We start from the raw sequence: 22,231 nt of genomic DNA, 5'->3' as shown, positions 1-22,231 counted from the left end.
AGCCTCTTCAGCTCAAGTGCCCACCAGTGATCACACAGTCCAACTCCTGGATCAAATTCCTGAGCCAGAACCAATTGGCCCAGCTCATCTTTCCAAGCCAGGCCACAGGACAGAGGTCAACGGCCAGCTGCCCGGGGAAGAGCCATTAAGTACAGAAGGTCCTCTGGGCGAAACTGAAGAGCAAGGCCGTCTGGAGCCGTTCAGTGGGGGAGCACAGTGGGGGAGCACAGGCTCTGCGCAGACGACGAGCGCACCGCTGTGTTACAGCGCAGAGCCACGAGGAGCATCGGTGCGAGCCTAGAAGGCCTTGGGACACGTCAGATCAAACTGGACGCTTAGCCCCCGGTACTGACCCGGGAGGGAGCTGTGACTGTTAAGTGGTCTTCGTCAATGGCTGCACACCCAGAAGAGCTGCATCTTTTTTTTTTTTTAATTTTTTAATTTATTTAACAGAGAGAGACAGCCAGCCAGAGAGGGAACACAAGCAGAGGGAGTGGGAGAGAAAGAAGCAGGCTCCCAGCGGGAGAGCCTGACGTGGGGCTCGATCCCAGAACACCGGGATCACGCCCTGAGCCGAAGGCAAACGCCTAACGACTGCGCCACCCAGGCGCCCCAACTGCTGCATCTTACTCTCAGGTCACGGAACTACACTACCCATAAACAGATCTGGTGACATGGTGAACTGGTACAGATCCTCAGTATTAGAGGAACTGACTGAACTTGGCAGGCAAGCAGGTGTTCTTTAGAATTCCTCACTGTTGCCTTTCCACTGCTGAGGATCTGGTCATCACCCACAGACAGGATGACTGCAGTGAGCTGGGGGTCCTGGCTCAGGTCTTGGCCAGGACTGCATCACCCGAGGCTTAACCAGAGCTGGAGGAGCTGTTTCCAAGTTCACCGCCCACCCCTGTGCTGTTAGCCAGGAGCTCCTCACCTCCTGGGCCTCTCCTTTCGACCTGGCAGCTGCCCTTCCCCAGAGCAGAGGACCCAAGGCAGCGAGGAGGCACAGTCCACCTGCAGTCAGAAATCACACCCCTCACACCGCTTCTGCGGTAGTCACCCGGCCACAAGATCACCCTGAGACCGAATGGGAGGGGACTACATCTGGGCTCGTGGATATCAAGAGGCAGGGAACTCTGGGCTGTCTTAGAGGCTGTCCACCACAGGCTGTTCATGTAGACCAAGGCTTGTTTCTGGAAGGCTCAGAAAATGAGGAATAGGTGACAGAGACGATAAGTGGCCTGCAAAGCCAATATTAATATATGGCTCTGTAGAGAAAAGGTTTGATCACCCCCTGATGTATTACAGATTTAAGGGGTTTCAAGGGTAATTCTGACTATACGCAGTGTTCCCCCTTATGCCCTGATTTTAGAAACTAGCCCCCAGGTAAACAATTCTCCTGATGTGGGTGCTCAGCAAACCGTAGCTCTGGGTGTTATCATGCCAACCACTGAGAAATGAACCTGAGCAGGAAGAAGATAATCTCTCACACCTCGCCCGCAGGTAGGTGCCTGATAAACACAAACTCGGGGAATGCATAAGTGAGTAAGACTACAGGCCACATATCCAAAGTAGAGAGTAATCATGGAAGTATGAAAAATCTTTAACGAACGATTTACAACGTAAACAAGACGTGCCTCTTACATAATAACTAGAGTCACAGCTGAGGTGTACTGCGGGCCAGCTCTCTGCCAAACCCTTCCTCCCTCACTCCTCACACTTTCAGGTAGGTGTCCTTAGCTGACTGCCTTTTACAGACAAGCACATCGAAGCTGACAGAAATTAAGTACTTTCCCCAAGGTTACATGATACATAAGCAGCAGGACTATTTACTCCTACAGCAAAGTACATCAGAATAAAGACCAACTCTGCGTCCAGAATCCCACACCCGTGCACGAGCTTGTGGAAAGCTGAGCAGACAGACAGAAGCCCTGCCCCCCGTCCCCCAGCTCCACGGGATCCTAACCAGGGACTTTAAAGAAGAGCAAAGCTCCCAGCCTCCCCATAAGCAAGGCTAGAGGGGTTGGAAATGCTTGGTTTCATCTAGTGACTCACTTACCTGCTCCCTTTACCCAAAGAGAGCTTTAAAAAAATATCTTCACTGCGGCTTCTGCTTTCAAACCAAATACCGTCTTTTCCGAGACTGCAGAATCAGCACCCAGACCAGCCCTCTCTCCAGCTGCTTTCCCAGTGCACCGCGGAGGGCAGCCGCTCTAGCCACGTAGCCGCACAGTTCTGACGCTGCAGGGATGAGGGCTGCTGCACACTGCTGGGCTGTCACACACACAGGGTCAGGACCCAGGACACACGGGTAGCCCCTGCGCACAGAACTGCGCTCTAGGCCGAGGGGTTCCTATGTAGACATGAGTAGACCCTGTTCTCCCTGAGTGGTCTGTTCTCACATTCGTGAACCTGAGGGAAAATGATTTGCCCAAGGCTACGTGACCAGCGGCAGAGGCGAAGTTCCCTGAGGCCGATGCTATTTTTTTCGCTTTTTGGAGTCTGCTCTTGGAGAACTTGAAGTCCAGCTGGCTGAGGAGACAGATGTTGACTATGACGTGTTCTAGAGGGAGGAGGACCTAAGCAGAGCGGGCTAACCCTGGACTAGAGGCAGGGGTCCCAATATCAAGGACAGAAAGAGTCAGGGATAAAGGCAGACATAAAGTCAGAAGGCCTGGAGGCAAAGGGGGTTTGAAGGAGGCCTTGTAGATAGTGGTGACTATCTGGACAGGCAGCTAAGAGGAATGGGAGAGTCAGAGAACCAAGGACAAGAGGAAAGACCGTCAAAGGGCATGCAGGGTACTGCTGAGAGTGGGGACATCAATTTATGTCAACGAAAGACCTAATTATGCCGCACAACTGTGTCCTCAATGGGATTCTAATAACTACAGATGCCTAGCCTCCACATAGTAAACACATAAACCATACAAGATAACCACCTCCCTCAGTCCATCCTGCGATACTAATCGTTTACAAAAATATTCCCTTGCCAAACAAGAAAAGAGAAGACTTGACACTCTAGTCTGCTCTTGTGAACCAACACTGTCAGGAAGGCAGAACAAAGAAGAAAGGGCTTTGTCATCAGAGAGACCAAGGACGAAGGTTTGGGTCCCAACTCTGCCACTCAGTAGCTGTGTGATCTTGAACAAGTCACCGAGTCTGTGAAATGAAGAGAATCCCACCCACCACACAGAAGTCCTGTGAGGATCAAATGCGCATGCTCACCTCACAGACAGCTGCAGGAGACTGTTTGCAAACAATGGCCAAAGTATTCTTCCCCACCTGGTATCCACTCCTCTTTGCAACGTGACTTGAGGCACCGCCCATCAAGAAGTGGGGTCTCTCTCCCTTCTCTGAGTCTGGACTGGCCTTAGGACTTGCTTCCACCAATGACAGGAGCTGGTGGTGACACTGTGACAGTTCTGACCCTGGGCCTCAAGAGGTCTTGCGTACCTCCCCACTAGGAAACCTGCCGGATGCCAGGTGAGTGACCCGGCCTAGCTGCCAGAGGCCCAGAAATGAGCCCTCCCAGAGCGGACGGCAGACACACGAGGAACCGCAGCCTAAACCGCCATCTGCAGAAGCAGGAGCTAAATAACCAGTTGTTGTTTTTACTTACTAAATACCGGGGGGAGGGGGGGGTGTGTTAGTGTTCGCACAGGAGCAGTGCTCGATAAAAAGTAGCCGTGACAATGATGACTTCTCTCTTGTCCAGCAATTCTCCCAGTCCGTCAGGCTTTCCTTCTTTTTTTTTTTTTTTTTAAGAGTTTATTTATTTATCTGACAGAGATAGAGACAGCCAGCGAGAGAGGGAACACAAGCAGGGGGAGTGGGGAGAGGAAGAAGCAGGTTCATAGCGGAGGAGCCTGATGTGGGGCTCGATCCCACAACACCGGGATCACGCCCTGAGCTGAAGGCAGACGCTTAACCGCTGTGCCACCCAGGCGCCCCCAGGCTTTCCTTCTTTACTGGGTCTTTCCCACCAGCGTTCAATTATGCCACTATTCTTCCTTTTTTAAAAAGCTTTCTCTTGGGGGGGGGCACCTGGGTGACTCACTCAGTGAAGTATCTGCCTTTGGCTCAGATTGTGATCCTCGGGTCCTGGGATCAAACCCGGCATGGGGCTGCCCCCTCAGCAGGGAGTCTGCCCCACCCCCTGTTCAGGCTCTCATTCTCTTTCAAATAAAGAAATCTTAAAAAAAAAAAAAAAAAAAAAAAAAGGCTTTCCCATGGTCCCACTAAGTTCAACAACTACCACCTTGCCTTGGCTCCCTCTTGCAGCAAAACCCCTCAAAGAATCAGCCATGCTCAGTGTCTAATTCCTCTCTGCCTGTTCTCTCCTAAGCCTCCTCGCTCCCAACGATGCACTGAAACCTCGCGTCAAGGTTCCCAGCGACCTCCATGGTCCATGCAGTCTCAGTCCTCATGCGGTTTGACTCCAACCAGCACGACCTGTCCCCCTTTGCTCCGTCCCCCATCACACTTCCTGACCTAGGCTCCTGGGACGCCACAGCCTGCAGCGTTCCCTCCTACCTTACTGGAGGGTCTTTCTCATCTCCTCGCCCTCCTAATGCTGGAGTGGTCTAGACCCTCCAGTCCATGGCACTTTTTCTTCTCTTACTCACTTCCTTGGTAATCTCATCCAGTCTCATAGCTTTAAACACCATCTTTATGTCAAAAGACTCAAAGCCTAGGCTTTTCTGAATTCCAGAACACTCAACTGCTTAAGAGCCATCTCTGTGTAGTTCTCTAAAAGCCATTTCAGACTCAACTCAAACTCATCTCCACCTGTTCTACACACAGGTTCTAGTCTCCGCCCCCAATCCCCATCTGCTCCTCTGGCACTCTTGTGCTCCCACAGACAGAACGGTCAGGCCTTCAGCAAGGCCCGCCCTACGGGATTGGGTACTCCCTGAGCCCATCTCTTACCACTCTCCCTGAGGCAACTCTACTCCAGCCTCACTGGCCTATGGTCTTCAACAGGCGGTGCTCCCTCAGGCCCTCTGCACCTGCTACTCCTCCTCCCAGTGTCCCGCTCAGCGGCAGCTTCTACTCCTCACTGCTGAGCACCCCTCCGGCTCCACCCTCCTAAACGGACAACCCCTCCCCCAGGCCTGGACGTCCTACCCCCTTCCCTGCCTTCTCTATACAATGCCTGTCATCCAACAGACTGTATATTTTACTTGTTATAGATACACGATAAAACTCAGAGGGCAGCGATGTCTCATTTTTTCATTAGGCATTCCCCTGTGTCTAAAACAGTGCCTGACACAGGCCCATTCAATAAATATTTGTTGAGTGAATGAACATCCATCAATCAGTGAATGAATGACTATAGAAAATGGAGAGTTTTTTCAGTACGCTGTTCCATTTCATGGTAAAGGAAGCCTACTTAAGGCGTTTATATTCAATAGCGCCAGGTTCTTCAAACCTCCGTCATCTATCTTCTCATCCCTGTAGTGATGAGGACGACTATTTTTATCAATAAAGGCTTGAAGGTGCGTGTGGAAGACTAGAAGCCAGAAGGCTCAGCGAAGTAATCCTGATTATAAAAATGAGACACCTGGAAGATGATATTTAAGTCTTCTTCTGGCCTGAAAATTTAAAGATTTTTTTTTTTTTGGTAACTGATAAATGACCTGTTTCAGCGTTCCAGTCATAAAGATGACAGCAGAGGGCACCCAGGGCGAAGATGACCCCGTACAGCAGGGGCTGGCAAACTTGTGCTCGTAGCCTGAGACCCGCCAGCCTCCTGGTTGTGCACAGCCTGCGAAGTAAAGGAGGGTTTCCACACTTGGAGACGGTTTCATTTTTGCTGGTTATGTAAGTACGTACGTAATCGTCTCGTGTCTCTTGGCCCTGCCAGGTCTACAACAGTCACTGTGTGGCTCTTTACAAAACTGACCTCGATGACCCCCCTCAGCTGTGGTCCACAAAGTCTCCAAACACAGTCATCTGGTATTTCGGCATGAAGTGACTTCTCAAATCAAGTGACCTACAAGCACTCGCCAAAATGTAATCAGATATGAAGTGGCCCCTGGCCCTGCTGTGGTCTCAGGCAATGGCGACACCCTCTCCACAGCTGGAAAAGTGGTCGAACACGGATGTGTACTGTACGCATGTTCCCAGGCTGAAGCATACCCTAAAGCCAAAGGCTAGGGATAGATATTGTTCTAAATTTGGAAATATCTGATGACGAAGCGAAGTTTCCTTCCCTTTTCTTACCCCACCCAAAACAATACCCCACACTTCTCACGAGAAAAATTCCTCACACTTATGCTTTCATTTCCTACATCTGATCTTTCACTTAACAAAAAACCGCTTTATGGAAGTCCATTATTTACACACATCTCTTAGTACCGCACCTGGCATACAGGAAGCTGTCGGCATTACTGTACCATTATATCCCAACATACTACTGCTCTATTATTAATACCTATGTTATTATATCATGTCCTATGCCATATATGTGATACTGTAATGTATCATACATACAATGTATTGCACATATTATATTCTATAGCATGAAAATATATAACATAGATGCAAAATATACAATCATAATATACACAGCATGTTGTGCTGTTCTGTATCTTTATTACACACATTATTACACCACTGGTATGTTACTGTCCTAACACAGGAGGCACAAGCCACAAACCAGTCGCAGGACTTCAGACAAGTTACCTCATTTCTCTAAGCTTCAATTTCTTCATTGGTTAAACTAGGGAATTATTTCAGAAATTTTTTTATCATTCTCTCCTAACTCAAGGTGTCTGTGATTCCATTAGCATAAACAAACGCTGCTTCAAAAACTCTTTTTCTCCCACCCTACTTACGGTCACAACCACCCTTGGCTTAGAGCCTCCCCGATGAACTGGCTTAGACATCACCTTCGTCCTCCGTATTTACTCTAACACCCCGATGTCTGCATGTGTTGACTCAAACCCACCTTGGCAGCGTGCCATTTAATAGCAACACGCCAACTTCAACAACAAGTGAGTTGGTGGCCCATCATATGCAAGCAGTTGGGAGAAAATGGTAGGGAAGCGAGCCCTACAGAAGCGGAGAGGAAGAAGAGCTGGGTCATTAGTCACACTGCCTAACGGTAATCATTACACTAACAATGTTAACAACTCTTGTGGGCTCACTCTGTCCCTTTCACAGGAGTTAATTGAATTATTTAATACTCAATGCTCCCTGGGAGGCAGAAGACAAAAAGTTGTGATGGTAAATGCCTATTCTTAAATAAAATCTCATGCGTCTTTTCTATGAAACTCAGCACTTGAATGAGGTTGAGCCAAGTCCCAAACAAAGGACTATGAGAAAAACAGAATCTTAAAACAAAACCAGATTCTTAACACCGATAATGGGTTTTGAACTTCCCGTGCCTGTCTCTGAGCCCCATGCCAATAGGTAACTCACCATTATGGCATTAGTAAATATAAGTTTTACAAGAGAAACAATTTCAAAATGATAATACTCAATGCTGATGTGCTTGTGGGTAACAGATAAATTGATCAGTCCTGAAAATGTTGACAGATACATCCCTTAGAGCCTTAAAGCTGTTCCTGTGTTTCTGGCTTGGGAAGTTCACACTGGGGTCTTATCCTAAGGAAATCACACAACAGAATCACAAATATATATGAATGAAGCTACTTATTGTTGCCTCGCTTATAACAGCAAAAAGGGGAAATAATTTCAATAGTCAGCAGCAGGTAAATGATTTAATAAGTTTGGAATGTTGACATAATGGAAACGTTACAGTCATTACAGTAGCTATGAAGGCCACACAGAAGCATGAAATAAAAAAATGACTTGCACATGACCACGACTCTGAAAAATACGCACGCATGTGCAGCAGCTCTGGAAAAGATTAATAATAACGGCTCATTCTTCTGCTCACTATGTTTCAGGCCCTTTAGATTGAGATGCTCCGCGTGCATTTTCTTCTTTGCATCTGCCCATTTTTTTCAATCTTTAATAAAGTACCATCTTTTCAATTAAAATAAAATGTAATTCCTCTGTATTTAACCTAAAAATAACACCAATAATAAACATTTATGGGACACTTCCTATGTGCCAGGAGCTGTTCTATGCACTTCACAGGTACTATTTACAGATGAGAAAACTGAGGTCTAAAAGTTAACTAATTCACTCAAGATCAGCCAACCAGCAAGAGGAGGAGCAAAGATTCAACCCTGGCATCCAGGCTCCAGAGACCACGCTCCTAATCACCATGTGATAAAAAAAAAACATTTCAACACTACAGTACTCAGAACAGGAAAATGGACTGTCCTGATTAGTTTAATACCCTAGTTAAGTACTGATTACATTGGGTCCTGCAATACCCATTTTCAAAGAAATTCAACGCCATAAAAATCTCCCCCCCCACCCCGTGCCCAAGGTGCTCGGCATAACTGATGCCTTCTCCAGACACTGAACCCCCCAGGGAGCGGGCAGACAGGGACAGCAGTGGCCAGTGCAGATGGTCACTGACTCACAGACCTCACAAGCACCTCTGTGATCATCTGACATGTGATCTCTTACACGGAGAGAAGGATACAGGCAGACTTAGGCAAACTCACATGGCTAGTAGGGGCTGGAACAGAGCCAGGCCCATGATCCATGTTCACAGATGTATAGTAACAAGAGTGGATATATAGTAACAAGAATTACTCTCATTCATTAAGTGCTTGCTGTTCACTAAGGGCTGTATTATCTCATCTAATTCTCTCAACAGCCCTTCGAGGCAGACGCTCTTAGACCAGGCAACAGGCTTGGAAACAGGAAGTCCCGTGGCTCGCCAGCTCAGCTAGAAGGCACTGAGCTGGGTGGCCCGAGGGCAGCACCCAGCCCTTGCCCCTTCTGGTGTACTGGCTGAGAGGCTGACACCAGACCCCACTGTGGCCCCAAAGCAATGGAATAAAGATCAGAAAATGGATGGTGGGAGGTGGGCCGGCTTCAGCTTTGGCCAGGAAAGCCATCAGTATTAATTACCTGGCACACAGGCGTCCGGCGGCCCCGGATGCTTCTTCACTACCTAGCTTGCAGTGGCAAGTCTCAACACCACTGCTGCCTGGAATCCAAACAATGCTGTCTTTGCCCCTACAGCAGAGGGACCAGGGAAGGAGAGGAATTAATGCAAATCCTGGACTCCCTACCCCCACCCCCGCCCCCGCCAGCCAATCTCCTTCTCCCCAGCCAGCCCCCTGTCGGCCCCAGTCAGCCCTGGGGAAAGACACTTCTCATCAGCTCTTCCACCGAGGGTGTTAATTCCATTTGCTCACGCCCAACTGTGTACAAACATGTAAATCATCAACATTTCCGTTTACCAGGCTGGTAGGGCCCCAAGCTGCTGGGATTTCTGAAGGAGATAACAATTCAATTTGCAATTAGTGCTGCAATTTTTAATTCCCCAGGAAACTTCTGCCTGTGTTATACTCCCAAGAGCCAAAACGACCATTGTAAGCAACCTTTCAAATTAATTCTCAAAAAGAACGAATGGACGAGTCTTCTGAGGGGGCAGGATTATAGGTGTACTTCGGAGGTCACTCTGGCTCTAAATGGAAGGTTTCACCAGGTGTCTGCGTCAATGAATCGGCAACTAAATGTTCACTATGATTTAAGTGCTTTTTGCGAAGTAATCTTTTGCAAATGTGAACGATCGTCAATAGATTTACTCTTCGTAAATTCAGAACTGCTGTGGAACAGAGGGAGATGCACCTATTTGCAACCCCAATGTCTCCTCTTTGAGCAGAGAGAGACAAAGAATGAACATTTCCAGGCCCACGTAACCACCATACACCCGCCAGCATTGGTAGCTAGCATTTACTGAGCACCCGCTACGCACCAGGAACCGGGCTCGGCCGTTCGTCCCTCATTCATACCCGTGGTAACACAGACAGCCAGGGAGCACGGAGCTTTGTCACCGAGCGCACTCACGGAGGGCACCAGGTCACAAGCAACAGGCCCTGCACCGGTGTGGAAGACAGAACTATGAACCCGACAGACAGCCCTCAGGCGGTTTACAATCAGGTGGTGTATAAACAGATCAATAAAAAAATACCTGTGGTGAGGACTATCGAAATCACACAGGCAAACCGGTCATTCGGAGAAGCTGTGGGAGGTGGGCACAGTGAGGGATGAGGTGATCTGGGATTACAAAACCTGTGTGTTCAAGGTCGGAAGGCAAGCGTGGGGCAGAGCTCTGGCTGGCTGGAACTCCCAGGATCACTCTGGAAGCCACTGCCTTCTCCTACCTCCCATCCTTTTCTTTTTCTTTCTTTCTTTCTTTTCTTTTCTTTTTGGTATGGGGGCCTGCTGGAATTCACTATGCTGTTACAGATGACTCACGTTTATCAACCACTGCAAACACTCGGTATTGTAAAACCAAAAAGAGCAGTACTATTTTCTCCTTATGTTTTGGGTTCCAAGAGCTATGAGAAAAATAAGAATAAGGAAGAGCATAATGTCAGTCCCCTCAAAGGGTGCACACTGTACACTGTTTAAAATCATTACAGGACATTTCTCTACCAGGTATAAAGTGCTCTTTAGGGGGACAGCTGGCAGAGGTGATAAGATTTATGGTTCTTGAACTAGTATTCTGTCACTTTAATTTTTCAACTTTCCAGGCACACAACCTGGAAACAGAAATGTAAATGACCTAAAGGGCAGATAACGATTTCCTTTAAATTTGCTCTCGGAATGTATTCTGGGCTTGACCTTCCTAATCACAAATATCTGGCTCTGGTTGAAGTCTGTATTCCCAGGAGCCCCTGCCACTACAGGGCAACAGACAGATGGAGAAGTCAGGGGCAGCCTGAGCTGTCTGTATCAAATGCACACAAAGATGGGATTCCCGTTCACCTGCCCCAAAATGCAGACACTGACACCATGTGTTTTTGCCTTGGAGCCTGGAGTCATCAGTCACACACTGAGATTTTACAGTCATGTTGAGTGTGGACTATGGAAAATGTACTCAGATCAGGGTCACAGTGGTGTCTGGGATTCACTAAATCTGGTTCCTAAATACTGCTCTAAAATCCTATTTCTAAAACATCAACAACCCTTAAAGACAGAGGCAAACAGAGAAACTAGGAAAGACCGCTCCACGCCCTTGCTACCGTGGGTCCGTGGCGGGGCCTCACTGGACTCTGGATTAGGGAGACAAACTGCTATCGCGGGGTCTAATCTGCACAAACAAACAAACAAACGAATCCTGACACTGGCCAAGCCGTACTCCTGGTCACCGGGATCCACACAGACTTAGAAATCAAGGCAGGGAGCTGTTCTTTCTTTTACCCCAACTGTGGACCCTGCAATGCCTGCTATCAGTCACCGTGCTCCCACAACTCCTCTCGTTGAAACTACTGAACACGAATGCACAAACTGCAAACTAAAACACAGAGGCGGGCTTTAATTGTGTCTGTAAACGCAGCTGCTTCCAATGGAAATTTCAAGAAGTTTTAACTCTTATACATTTTTCTAAGGAAAACCAGAGACTATCTGAAAGTAAATATATTAAATTCCTGTTATAATAAGTTGGTGCTTCTGAGTTACCAGATTCTTATGACGATTTTCTTATTGGTGGCCAGAGATACCAGCCCACGTGGCACTAAGGGTGCTGGATCGTGACCCACCCCCGTAGATAGCCATCGTCTTATGCTAAGACCTATTCTGAAGGATACAGCACTACGACGCAACAAGCAACCATTTATTTTAATGTCCCCCCATTAGTAAAAATACATTAAAGAAAGTATAACCAACCTCATACATCCGTTACCTGGATTCTGACGCTTATTAACCTTACCCTATTTTGTTTCTCTGTATGTATGTAGGCACTCATTCACCTGAACCATTTTGGAGTAAAATTACAGACAGTATAATCTTAACCCCTAAATACTTTAGCATGACTGTTCAAAGAAGGACATTCTCCTGCATGACTCATGACCATTATCGCACATAATAAAATTAGCAACAGTCCCCAGATATCATCTACTATCCAGTTCATATCAAATTTTCTGAACGGTCCCTCAGATATCCTTATCACTGTTTTGTTCAAACCAGGACCCAATCAAAGACCGCTGGGGGTGCTGGGTTCACAGTAACATGGGAGACAACGACTGATGGAAAGTCAGAGGCGCAGGAACTTGACATGAAATTAGCAGCCCACCTACTTTTCCCTTAAAAAAAAAAAATACCCATAACTGGACCACCAAAAACAACTGCTGTTAAGATTTCCTGCGTTTTCTTCCAAGCTATATTTTCTGCGTAAACGCACACCCATATACACAGTTGCAATCAGGCTGTCTTCCTAGCTCCACTGTTAAATGTGGCAAGCGGAGGTAAAAGAGCCAAGACCTGAAGTCCTGAAAGCCAACAGCTGCTCTGCGGGGTTGATGACAGTGAAAGGGCAGCGGGGTGCTCTGGAAGACCAAACTGCCCTGGGACACAGTTAAACGGGCCCCCAGTTTCAAGAGTGCCATGGCAGTGCCTGTGGTCCCACTGGCTTCCACCTCCCCAAACTGACACTAACGCAAGCCCTTGAGAGACACAGAGCAGGTGTTGGTGTCGGTGTCAGTGGACGCTGGCCAGCATCGTGGGCATCTAGGATGGGTAAACATGAGACTTCTTACAGAAAGCACTCTGAATTCTTTGGAAGAAAGATGCTATATATTTAAAAGCCATTAATAACATTCTCTCACCAAACTGTTACAAAAGATTCAAATTCTTGGATATCAAAATTTTTATTTGGAGTATTTTTTAAAGCTTAAAAGTTTCAATCAACGGACACATGCCGCACTGCGCACAAACCTCGAGCCAAACTTCATTCTCAGCCGAGCTGCGATATCACACTGAGACACGGATCATTTTATTCCTTGGGCAAGCTGTATGTTCATTTTCTTTAAACTACGCTGACCTGCAGAGCTTTCTGGCATGGAAGGTGTTCCCCGAGCAGTTCCAGCTTTGGTTCTGAGCCAAAATATCCCAATGCAAGGCTGCCTCCTTCCTTCTGGAGACAAAGCCCAGGGCCTGCTTACCTTGCTTCCAGGGGCAGAGACGGCTTCGTTTCCGAGGCTTCTGTTTCTCAGCAGCATTGCCCATTCTAAAGTCAGGGGCTCCCAGGGTCCTTCCAAGCCTGGGTATCTTTGCTGAACAGTGAGTAAGGACCGAGGCTCTGGCTGAAAGGGGATTTCATCTCTCCCACATCCCAATTACTCAGCAGCAGCAAGCCCTGGCAAACCCTTCCAAGAAAAACCTGAATTCTGCTCGGAGAGGTCCCTGCCTCCTGCCTTTCAAATTCCCCTCACTCCCAGGGAGGAAGCCAGAAGAAAAGGCTTGCTATCGCCCTACGGGTGGGTCCCCGTCCCCGGCCGTCTATATTAGGAAGCTCTTCCTCGGCCTTCCTTTGACACTATTACTCATCGGCACAGGAGCGGCCTCAGAGTGAGCTGCGTTTCCAAACACTTCCAATGCCGCCTTTCCTTGGGGGAGGAGTGGGGACTCAGGTGGTCAGAGAGCTGAAAGCTAGAAATGGACCAATTCAGGGTGTGCTGTGAGAAACGTTTTCCAAGCTGAGATTTAGCGAGGAATTCTTAAGAGCAGGCTATTGTACTTACCTTTACCTGCCCCCAGAAAGTTTACATTTGAATCATCTGCGAAGGCCATGATTACTTGAGAAGCAGCTGAACCACAGGGTCCTCATTTCAATGCTGTTCTCGCAAGGAAAGTTCTAGTTCATTTGTAAGGTTCATCGGTACATCAACTGTTTCTAACTTGACATGCATTTTCTCATGAAAGCACTGTTACGAATGTGGCAAGTGACCCATCTCCAGTCCACACATTAGGGAGACAACATGGGACTCTAAAAGATGAGATGGATCGACAATGAAGCGCCAGCAGAAGCAGAACGCTCACGGTGCGGCCAACATGCTGTGGTCCCGTGTTTCGCATTAATGCTTCAAGCGTGCCGTGGGCGTATGTACCGCATAGACTCACACCCTACGTGGCCACGTGTTACGTTACACTCCTTGAGGCATCACTACCACTCACATCACTCACAGAAGGGCAAGGCCCACCAAACTCCTCCCCTCTTCTACAGAGGGGGCCGAGGGGGATCAAGGCTACGCAGCTGGTGAGCCGGCTGGATCGAGCGCCCTTTTTATCCTTGGCGAGGAAAGCCGCCACCCATTTCCTCACGACTATAGCAGGTAGGAGAGCAGGGGGAAGGTGCTGGCCCTGGAGGGAGGCTGGCCGCGTCTGAGTCTCTGTGGGCACTTCCCGGCTGGGCAACTTTGGGACAGGAGCTTAACCTCTCTGGACCTGATTTCTTTCACTTACGTAACACGTGTACAATTACGCTGCCTACTTCATAGGGCAGTTTAAAGGTTAAATATGATATTGAAGAAGTGCCTGGCACATAGCAGACATTCTTAAAGAATAGCTACTCTCGCTGTTTTTATTATTTTATTATCTGTAAACATCCAGCTCTAAAGAAAAATTATTTACCCTCACAAGGGATTTTTCCCCCCATATCAGAGTAAGATCTGCTGCAATATTCTGGTAAACAACTCATTCCTTTAGTATAAATAAAGTTTCATTTACAACATCAGTACCATCAGAATCACATTCCGATTGTGGAAAGTGACCTAATCCAGGAGGTAATATGCGACGACCGAAGTTCCGAATGAGACATTTTACAGAGAACCCTCCCCTCCGTACAACACACTACTGGATTCAGAAAGAGCCTGAGCCAGGGAGTCCTACAGGGCACTGATCACTTCTTGAGGGAAACTAAGAGAGAAGTCATGGGAAAAGCAAGTGATTGCTGTACCACACACATTCACCTCCCCCAAGAGGCAAGGAGACAGAGGCAGGTGCCCAACAGCTGACTCGAGGCTTTGTACATGGACTTTGTCTGCTAGGAGGAAAGTCTGATGTTGGTCACTTCCCCTCTGGAGAGAAATACAACAATACGAGGAAGCGCCAAGCACTGTGGGAAGGTTCCAAGTGGGAGTTCCAGCTCAGTCCAGGACATAAACAAAGGGGAATGACCAGCCTGGAGGTCAGGCCCAGCAGAGCACTAAGGCAGAAAGTCTGGGAGCCAGTCTTCTGAGACCTCTAGGCCCTGCTTTGAAGCGACTTCCCTGTCCAGCCCCAGAGGAAACCACGCAAGGCAAAGGCCCGTCTTGTGCTGTGTGTCACAGGAAGCACAGACTGGCATTTTCTTATGACACACTCCCGTATTCACAGATCAGTCACAGAATGTCACGGCCAGAGGGACCTCAGGGATTCACCCACTCAATACCAACACCGAGCTCAGGGACAGCCAGATGACACGTGCGAGGGCTCACTTAGTTACCACTGTGATCAGAGCGGGGAAGTTCAGGGTAAGGGAAACAGGTCTAGCAGGGCAACCTAATCTAATCTGGGAGGTCAGGGAAGGGTGAGACTCAGAGGATGAGCAGGCGATGACCAAGCAAAGGGGTGAAGAGCGTTCTGTGCAGAGCAGCACGTGCAAAGGCCCCACTGTAGGCGGAGGTACACGAACAGGGGAAGGTAGAATGGGGGTCAGCTGGGGCAGGGCCTCGGAGGTCATCTCATGAGCTTCAGGGGGTTCCTAAAGTGTTGGCCAAACCACGAGCGTTCAGTTCGGGGGAAGAAGAGTCCACGGATTTCATCAAAGTCTCAAAGGGTCCCACAGGCTAAGGGGCGCCTGGGTGGTGGCATCGGTTAAGCATGAGATTCTTGGTTTTGGCTCAGGTCCCGATCTCAGGGCCGTGAGATGGAGCCCTGCTTCGGGCTCTGTGCTCAGCGGGGAGTCCGCTTGGGATTCTCTCTTCCCCTCCCTCTGTTCCTCCCCCTCCTCGTGATCTCCTTCTCTCAAAAACAATAACAAAAACAAAAAAAGTTCCAAAGGTTAAGAAGCACAAAGTCGGTCCAACCCTCACATTCCAAAATGAGGAAACTGAGATCCACAGAGGGAGACATTTCCCCAAGGTTTCACAGACTCCCAGTCTGGTGTTTTTCCACATCTAGCCACTGCCTTATTTCTGGCAGGGATGTGTCAACAACAACAAAGTACTAAACCTCCCTGAATATTGATACTGTATCCAAAACAAGGCTGCTTTGTTTCTGTCCGGGCAGGCCTAGAAGTGACACTCCACAGAAATGAACCGTCAAGTCGGCGGCCCCACCTCTCTCCGGGTCTAACCTAATCTGCGAAATACAGGGGGTCAGAACCTCTGGCTCCCAGGCGTCCTGAGATAGCCACGCGGGTTCTGAGGACCTTAGGGAGGCCTGCTGAGCCACCACGGAAAGGGCCGTCACGGCAGGCCCCTCACTGCTAACCCAGCACCCGGCCTTCTCAAGAAGCTGTCCATCTGTTGTTCTTCAAAGTCAGGATTGGGCCGGGAATAAAATGTAGTCCACAGACACGAAAGGGAGAAAGCCCACACCCCTAATTGTGTAATTCCACTGGGAATTGAGACAAACTATTTTTTTAAGTGAACGATAGTAATTTTCCTCTCTGCCACTTATCTCGGGATATTTGGAATACTCAGGAAAAGTCTAAATACGTGTGGAGAACACTGCTTAAATTTTTGATGCTTCCCAGAATACCTACAGGAGGAAATCTCAAGTGCCTGGACTGGTGTTCGAGGCCTTGCGGAGTGTGACCCCCAAATGACCTGGCCCCCACATTCCCCACTACGGGGCCTTTACTTTGGCCAAGGACTCAATACCACGCCCAAACCCACTCTGCCTGCCGGCGCTGTACCTCACCTCCTTCCTCTCCGGCTAAGCAATGGAACCCTAACAGTCAGCATCCAGCAGACTCTCAGTGGGCAACCACAACGGGGTCCCACGATCTCTGCTTCGCTTAGACGACGACAGCAGCAGAAGAGGCAAAGCCCTCGCCGTGGAAAGGCTCCCGCCCCTTGCGCGGGCCCTCCAACCCTCCAGGATCTGCCGCCTCCGGCCCTCGACGACTCCTGACTTCCAGGGACAGAGTCACCCAACTTGACCAAGCAACTGACTCGCCGCGGCCTCTACCCTGAGCCGGATGGGCACGCGAGAGTCAGCCGTAGTCACGCTCTCCCAGCTCTTCCAGAAGCACACCCCTCTCCAGCGAGAGGCTGAGCCCACGCCCAACACGGGCCTTTAGCCACTCATCCGACGGAAATCAGAGAGCGTCAGCTCTAGGCCAGGCACCCTCTGGCTCTGGGGAAACAGCGCCTGACAGGAGCCGACCTCCCAACGAGGGAAAAGATCACCACCAAGCCGCAAACCAGTGCGGCCGTGAAAGGAAAGGAAAAGAAGAGGCCGGCTGAGGGGCAGTGAGGAGACGGTGACGGGAGAGATACCCCGGCCCCCGCCGTCAGAGGGCCCTCTGAGTGACAGGCAAACAAGAGCTGGAGGGAGTCAGGACACACACACACACACACACACACACACACACACAGAGCAGCGCGGGGTTCCTCGGCCCGTCAGGTCTAAGCGCTTCCTGTCAGGAAGGCACAGCGACCCAAACACGCCGGCTCCGCTTCTCCAACGAGAAAACGGATTTTAAGAGGACAGGGGAGCAACTCTGCAAGGCACAGAGCCAGCGAATGACAGACGCCGCCTTTGGACACGGCTGCCGACCACGGGCTCTCGGGAGGCACCCCACGCGACCCTGGGAAATGAACAGTGAGTGCAAAGGCCCCGAGGCAGGCGTCTACTTGGCATATTCCGGGAACACGTGAAGGAAAAGCTCAAAAGCCTGCTCAGGGGCCAGAGGCTAGGGGGCCACAGGCCCTGGTAAGCGCTGCGCACTGACCTCACGACGTGAGAGGAAGCTATTGGACAACCGTGAACAGGCCTGATCTGATCCGACGAACGCTCTGGCAGTTGAACACGCACTGGACGATCGTGAGGCAGGAGCGGAAACCAAGAAGCCAGTTAGGAGGGGCCTCGGCGGTCCAGCAGAGACAGGGGTGGCCCCGAGTAAGCAGCAGAGAGGAGGCGGGTACATCAAAAGCAAGTCGAGAGGACTTACGGAAGCAGTGGACGTGGATTGGGACAGGAGTCAGGGAGGATTCCAAGATTTCCGAGCCTGAACAAACAGGTCAAAATGGCATTATTTATGGTCATGGGCACCCCAGGAAGAGCCAGTCAGGCAGGAGGTGAAGTGGAGAACCATGAGCTCTGAGCTCCGGTCAATGCACGTTACATCCAAACCCCTGCAAGATATCCGAGGGTAGGAAGTGGGCAGTCTGCATTCAGGGGAGGGTTTGGGGTTAGAAATAGACATTTTGGAAATGACCAGTATTTAGATGGCACTTAAAGACATGGGTCTAAGACTGCTGAGGAAGAAATCAGAGGACTCAGGCCCAGAACATTCCAAATTGAATTTGGAAGAGCTCCAGAGAAGGAGGGCTGGATGGGCGTGTCTTCATGTTACTAGGACACATGTATACAGTGAGACAATTCAGCAGTAGCTTGGAAACATTTACCACCATGTGTTTAAAGTCCTAAAGTGAACGCTGGGTGACTTCAAACATCATTTAAATTTTTGCGTTTGGTCTTCAAGTTCCAGATGTGCAGTTTTAAAATGTCTGGCCAGGGGCGCCTGGGGGGCACAGTCGTTAAGCGTCTGCCTTCGGCTCAGGGCGTGATCCTGGATCCCTGGGATCGGGCCCCACGTCAAGCTCCTCCGCTGGGAGCCTGCTTCTTCCTCTCCCACTCCCCCTGCTTGTGTTCTCTCTCTCGCTGGCTGTCTCTCTCTCCGTCAAATAAATAAATAAAATCTTTAAAAATAAATAAATAAAATAAAATGTCTGGCTAATGATGACTAATACATCAACCTAATTAATTAGCTAATATTCCGAGGCACAATATCCATTTAGTGTGAGACTCATCAAAGAGTTTCTTCACCACTGCCAATCTTCTGGCCATTTTGTCAGAACTAATTAGACCACTGCTGTTTACCTCCTAACACTGTGGACAAAAGCACGGACTGCCAAGTAGAAGTTGGTGTTAACACGATATGTCTCTTGCTGTTCACTCGTGCTTGTATTACTAGAATCATCTTCACTCTCTGATGCCTTTGACGCTTACTCATTTTGTAAGGGTTTCGGTACCAAGCAGCAGCTTTAGCCCAGCTCTCCCACATGCCAGCTGGGCAAGTCCCACACACCTTTCTGGGCCTCACTTTCTCGTCTGTATAATGAGGCCACTACCACCTCCCAGCAGTGCTGTCAAGATGGTTAAATGTGTGTGCCGCGAGGCTCCTGGCATCAGCACCCAGAAATTCTCTCTTACCTCCTCAATCCCCTACTATTCTGAGGACAACATGTTAGGCCCAATTCCTGAGACCCCTTCTGTCCTCCCATACTTGACTGTAAGCAGTGATTCCAGAGAGTGTCCCCCACTTATCCACCCTACCGGCAGCAGCACTATCACCAGGGAACACGTCAGAGATGCCAATTCGCAGCCCAACTCCAGACCTAAAGTGAATCAGAGACTGGGGGTTGGAGCCCAACACCTCCAGGTGCTAAAGTCTCAGACCCACTACGAAGGTGGGCAACATTTTGGGAGACCACTAGGTCCTCAGGACAGGGACCACCCGGCCCCAGAGGACCCTGCCATCAATACCTGCTCACATAAAGGCTGCAAGTTACCGATTTATCATAAACGCCAAGCCTCCTGTCTTTCCAGCTGTTTTCCTTAAACGTCAAATACACCACTTGAATAAAAACGAAACTTCTTATAAAAATTCAATCCCCATACTCCTTTCTATAGCAACACAGAAAACAAAATCCCCCAACTTAACCTGGACTAGGGTTGCTACATAATTATTTTTCCAACTTCCCCGGTAAGGTTTGACACAAACACTAATACCCTTTCTAGCCGTTCCAAAGAATATGAATTTAAGATCGGGTTAACCTAATTTTCATGACGAAAACACATTCTGATTGTTGTATGTACATGTTTATTGTTTTCTGAACCAAATTGTCCCAGATTTTGATGCTTCCATGAGTTGAGTGACTGGAACATATGAAGTGGCAGATGCCCACAGGGAGAATGGGACCCAAACCAAATTCAGCTGACCCTCCCGTGGCTTCTCTGGGCTTGATCCTGTGTTGGAACAGACCCTAGTTTTGAAATCGTTCTCTCCCTGCAAACCAAGACCCTCTCCAACACGAATGTGGAACTCAGCAGTTGTAAATGATGCCTCCCTCGGTGTTTTCCCATCCAAACCAGGACACTTTTGAGAGTGACAAGGGAGGGTGTTATTAATAACTATGCCAGGACAGCAGGTGTAAGCCGGAGTGCATGATCATCACCCCATCTGTCACAGTCGACATGCGCACAGTGACCCTCAAAGTAATTTTCCTCTGGTGTCCAGACACCTAACGGTGAGACTAGAACAGAGCTACACTGATAAGCTCCGGAGTCTGACTCCTCCATCAAAGGCTAGGTGCTGACTGCAGGGGGAGGCTGAACCAGCTGCAGTGAGCCCATGAGGGCAGGAGCCCCAGCATCTACTGCCACGAACTGTAGACAGTAGGTGCTCAAGAAACCAGCAGAAAGAATGAGTCAGTGCTTCACACTGTATTTCCCTGAATCTAAGATGTGTATTTCTTCACAACTGAACTTTTGAAATCAGGGTGTGCTTTTATAATCTATCTTGCTAATGTATTTTTTCTTTGTTTCCCAAGAAATGTTACTAAATCAATCACGTCTTATATGTGTTGGTGCCACGGTATCAAAACAACACAGTAACTGCCCATCAACCCAGATTCACAAAGACTCAATGATACTCATGGGACCAGAGACCCCGTCACGGCAACTCAAGGTGGCACTCCTAAATGAGGGCACCATTTCACCTAACAGCGTCTGCCTGGCCTGAAAATTCCTGGAGAAAGCCCTGACCTTGCTTCTCCATAGATCATCCTCCCCTCCCCGCCAGGTCGGTGATACCTTCTCATGAATGGGGCCAATAGCCTGGAATCCTGCCAAACGGTGCTGGAGTAGATGCCATCTGTGTTGTCAACTCAGAGTACGAGCCGACAATGGTAACTAGGCAGTCTCAGATGGAAGCCACGGGGGAGCGTGAGAGTCCTTATCAAGAGCTGACGGGCACTAAGCGCTCACCATGTGCCGGTCTACAACCCCCACCAGGCTCGGGGGCAAAACCAGACGTTCCGGCTCCCTGGACCTCCACTGGCCACGCTTGGCACTGGTCTATTCAGATAGATGGAGGGTGGGAACGAAAGGGTGCCAGGGGGCAGCACTGGACAGTACCCTCTGTGAGGGTCCTTGAAGGAGCCCAGCGCAGCTGAGAGACTCAGGTCCGAGGCAACAAGATTCGGGGGGGTACAAGATCCACCCTGGCTTAAAAGCTGCCTGCCCCATAGGAACCAACATCTCAAAATCACACAGGTCTCCTCAGGGACACTCCCAATAACACGAGTCGCTGCACTCAGGGAAGCCCAAAGTATGGTATCCCACCAGCGCTCACAGACTATCTCTTGTTCCTCCTAGCTCAGATGCGATCAATTACACCAGAAGTCATTTTTACCACAATCACTGATACCCAGTAATACAGCTGTCATATGCCACAGTGGTTTTAGTCTTAATATAATTTATAAAGACATTTAAGATTAAATGATTGTAAATGATGTAAATAAATACTGAGAAATATGTTAAAATTATGTAATTTTTTATAAGTTGTGGCAAAATTATGTGTAACATAAAACTTACCATCTTAGCCATTTTTTAAAAAGATTTTATTTATTTGACAGAGAGAGTGCGCGCGCACGTGCACAGCAGGGGGAGCAGCAGGCAGAGGGAGAGGCAGAAACAGGCTCCCCGCTGAGCAGGGAGCCCGATGTGGGGCTCGATCCCAGAATCCTGGGATCGTGACCGGAGCCGAAGGCAGACACTGAACAACTGAGCCCCCCCGGCGCCGGCCATCTTAACCATTCTTAAGTGCACGGTTCAACAATAACAGGCATAATCACACTCTCGCGTACTATCACCACCATCTAGCCACGTCATTCTTTTCGTCTTACAAAACTGAACTTAAACATTAATTGTTAACCAATAATTCCCCATTCTCCCTTCCCCCAGCCTCTGCAACCGCCATTCTACTTATTTCCTGTTTCTATGATTTTGATTACTCGTAGGTATCTTGTACTGGTGGAATCCTACAGGATTTGTCCTTTGTGACTGGCACATTTCA

At 49.0% G+C, this 22,231-nt stretch overlaps 1 protein-coding gene across 16 annotated transcripts in view; it reads right to left on the bottom strand.

The window, feature by feature from the left end:
• The window catches only part of RAPGEF1 (Rap guanine nucleotide exchange factor 1), a 131,645-nt gene that overhangs the window by 96,274 nt on the left and 13,140 nt on the right, over nucleotides 1-22,231 (bottom strand). For 2 of the 16 annotated variants that reach the window (XM_045771205.2, XM_045771207.2), the window contains exon 1: nucleotides 13,044-14,379. The exons of 8 other annotated variants lie outside the window; for them this stretch is intronic. In XM_045771205.2, the coding sequence (XP_045627161.2) occupies nucleotides 13,044-13,107 (64 nt within the window). In that variant the 5' untranslated portion in view covers nucleotides 13,108-14,379. Of the gene's footprint in view, nucleotides 1-13,043; nucleotides 14,380-22,231 lie in introns of those variants that run through there. 6 more of the 16 variants (XM_045771210.2, XM_045771216.2, XM_045771214.2 and 3 more) reach the window with 5 other exon arrangements.

This window comes from Ursus americanus, chromosome 18 (assembly GCF_024610735.1).
Source record: "Ursus americanus isolate L20-20 chromosome 18, mUrsAme1.1.p, whole genome shotgun sequence".
NCBI lineage: Eukaryota > Metazoa > Chordata > Mammalia > Carnivora > Ursidae > Ursus > Ursus americanus.
This window is presented reverse-complemented; position numbering and strand designations above follow the sequence as displayed.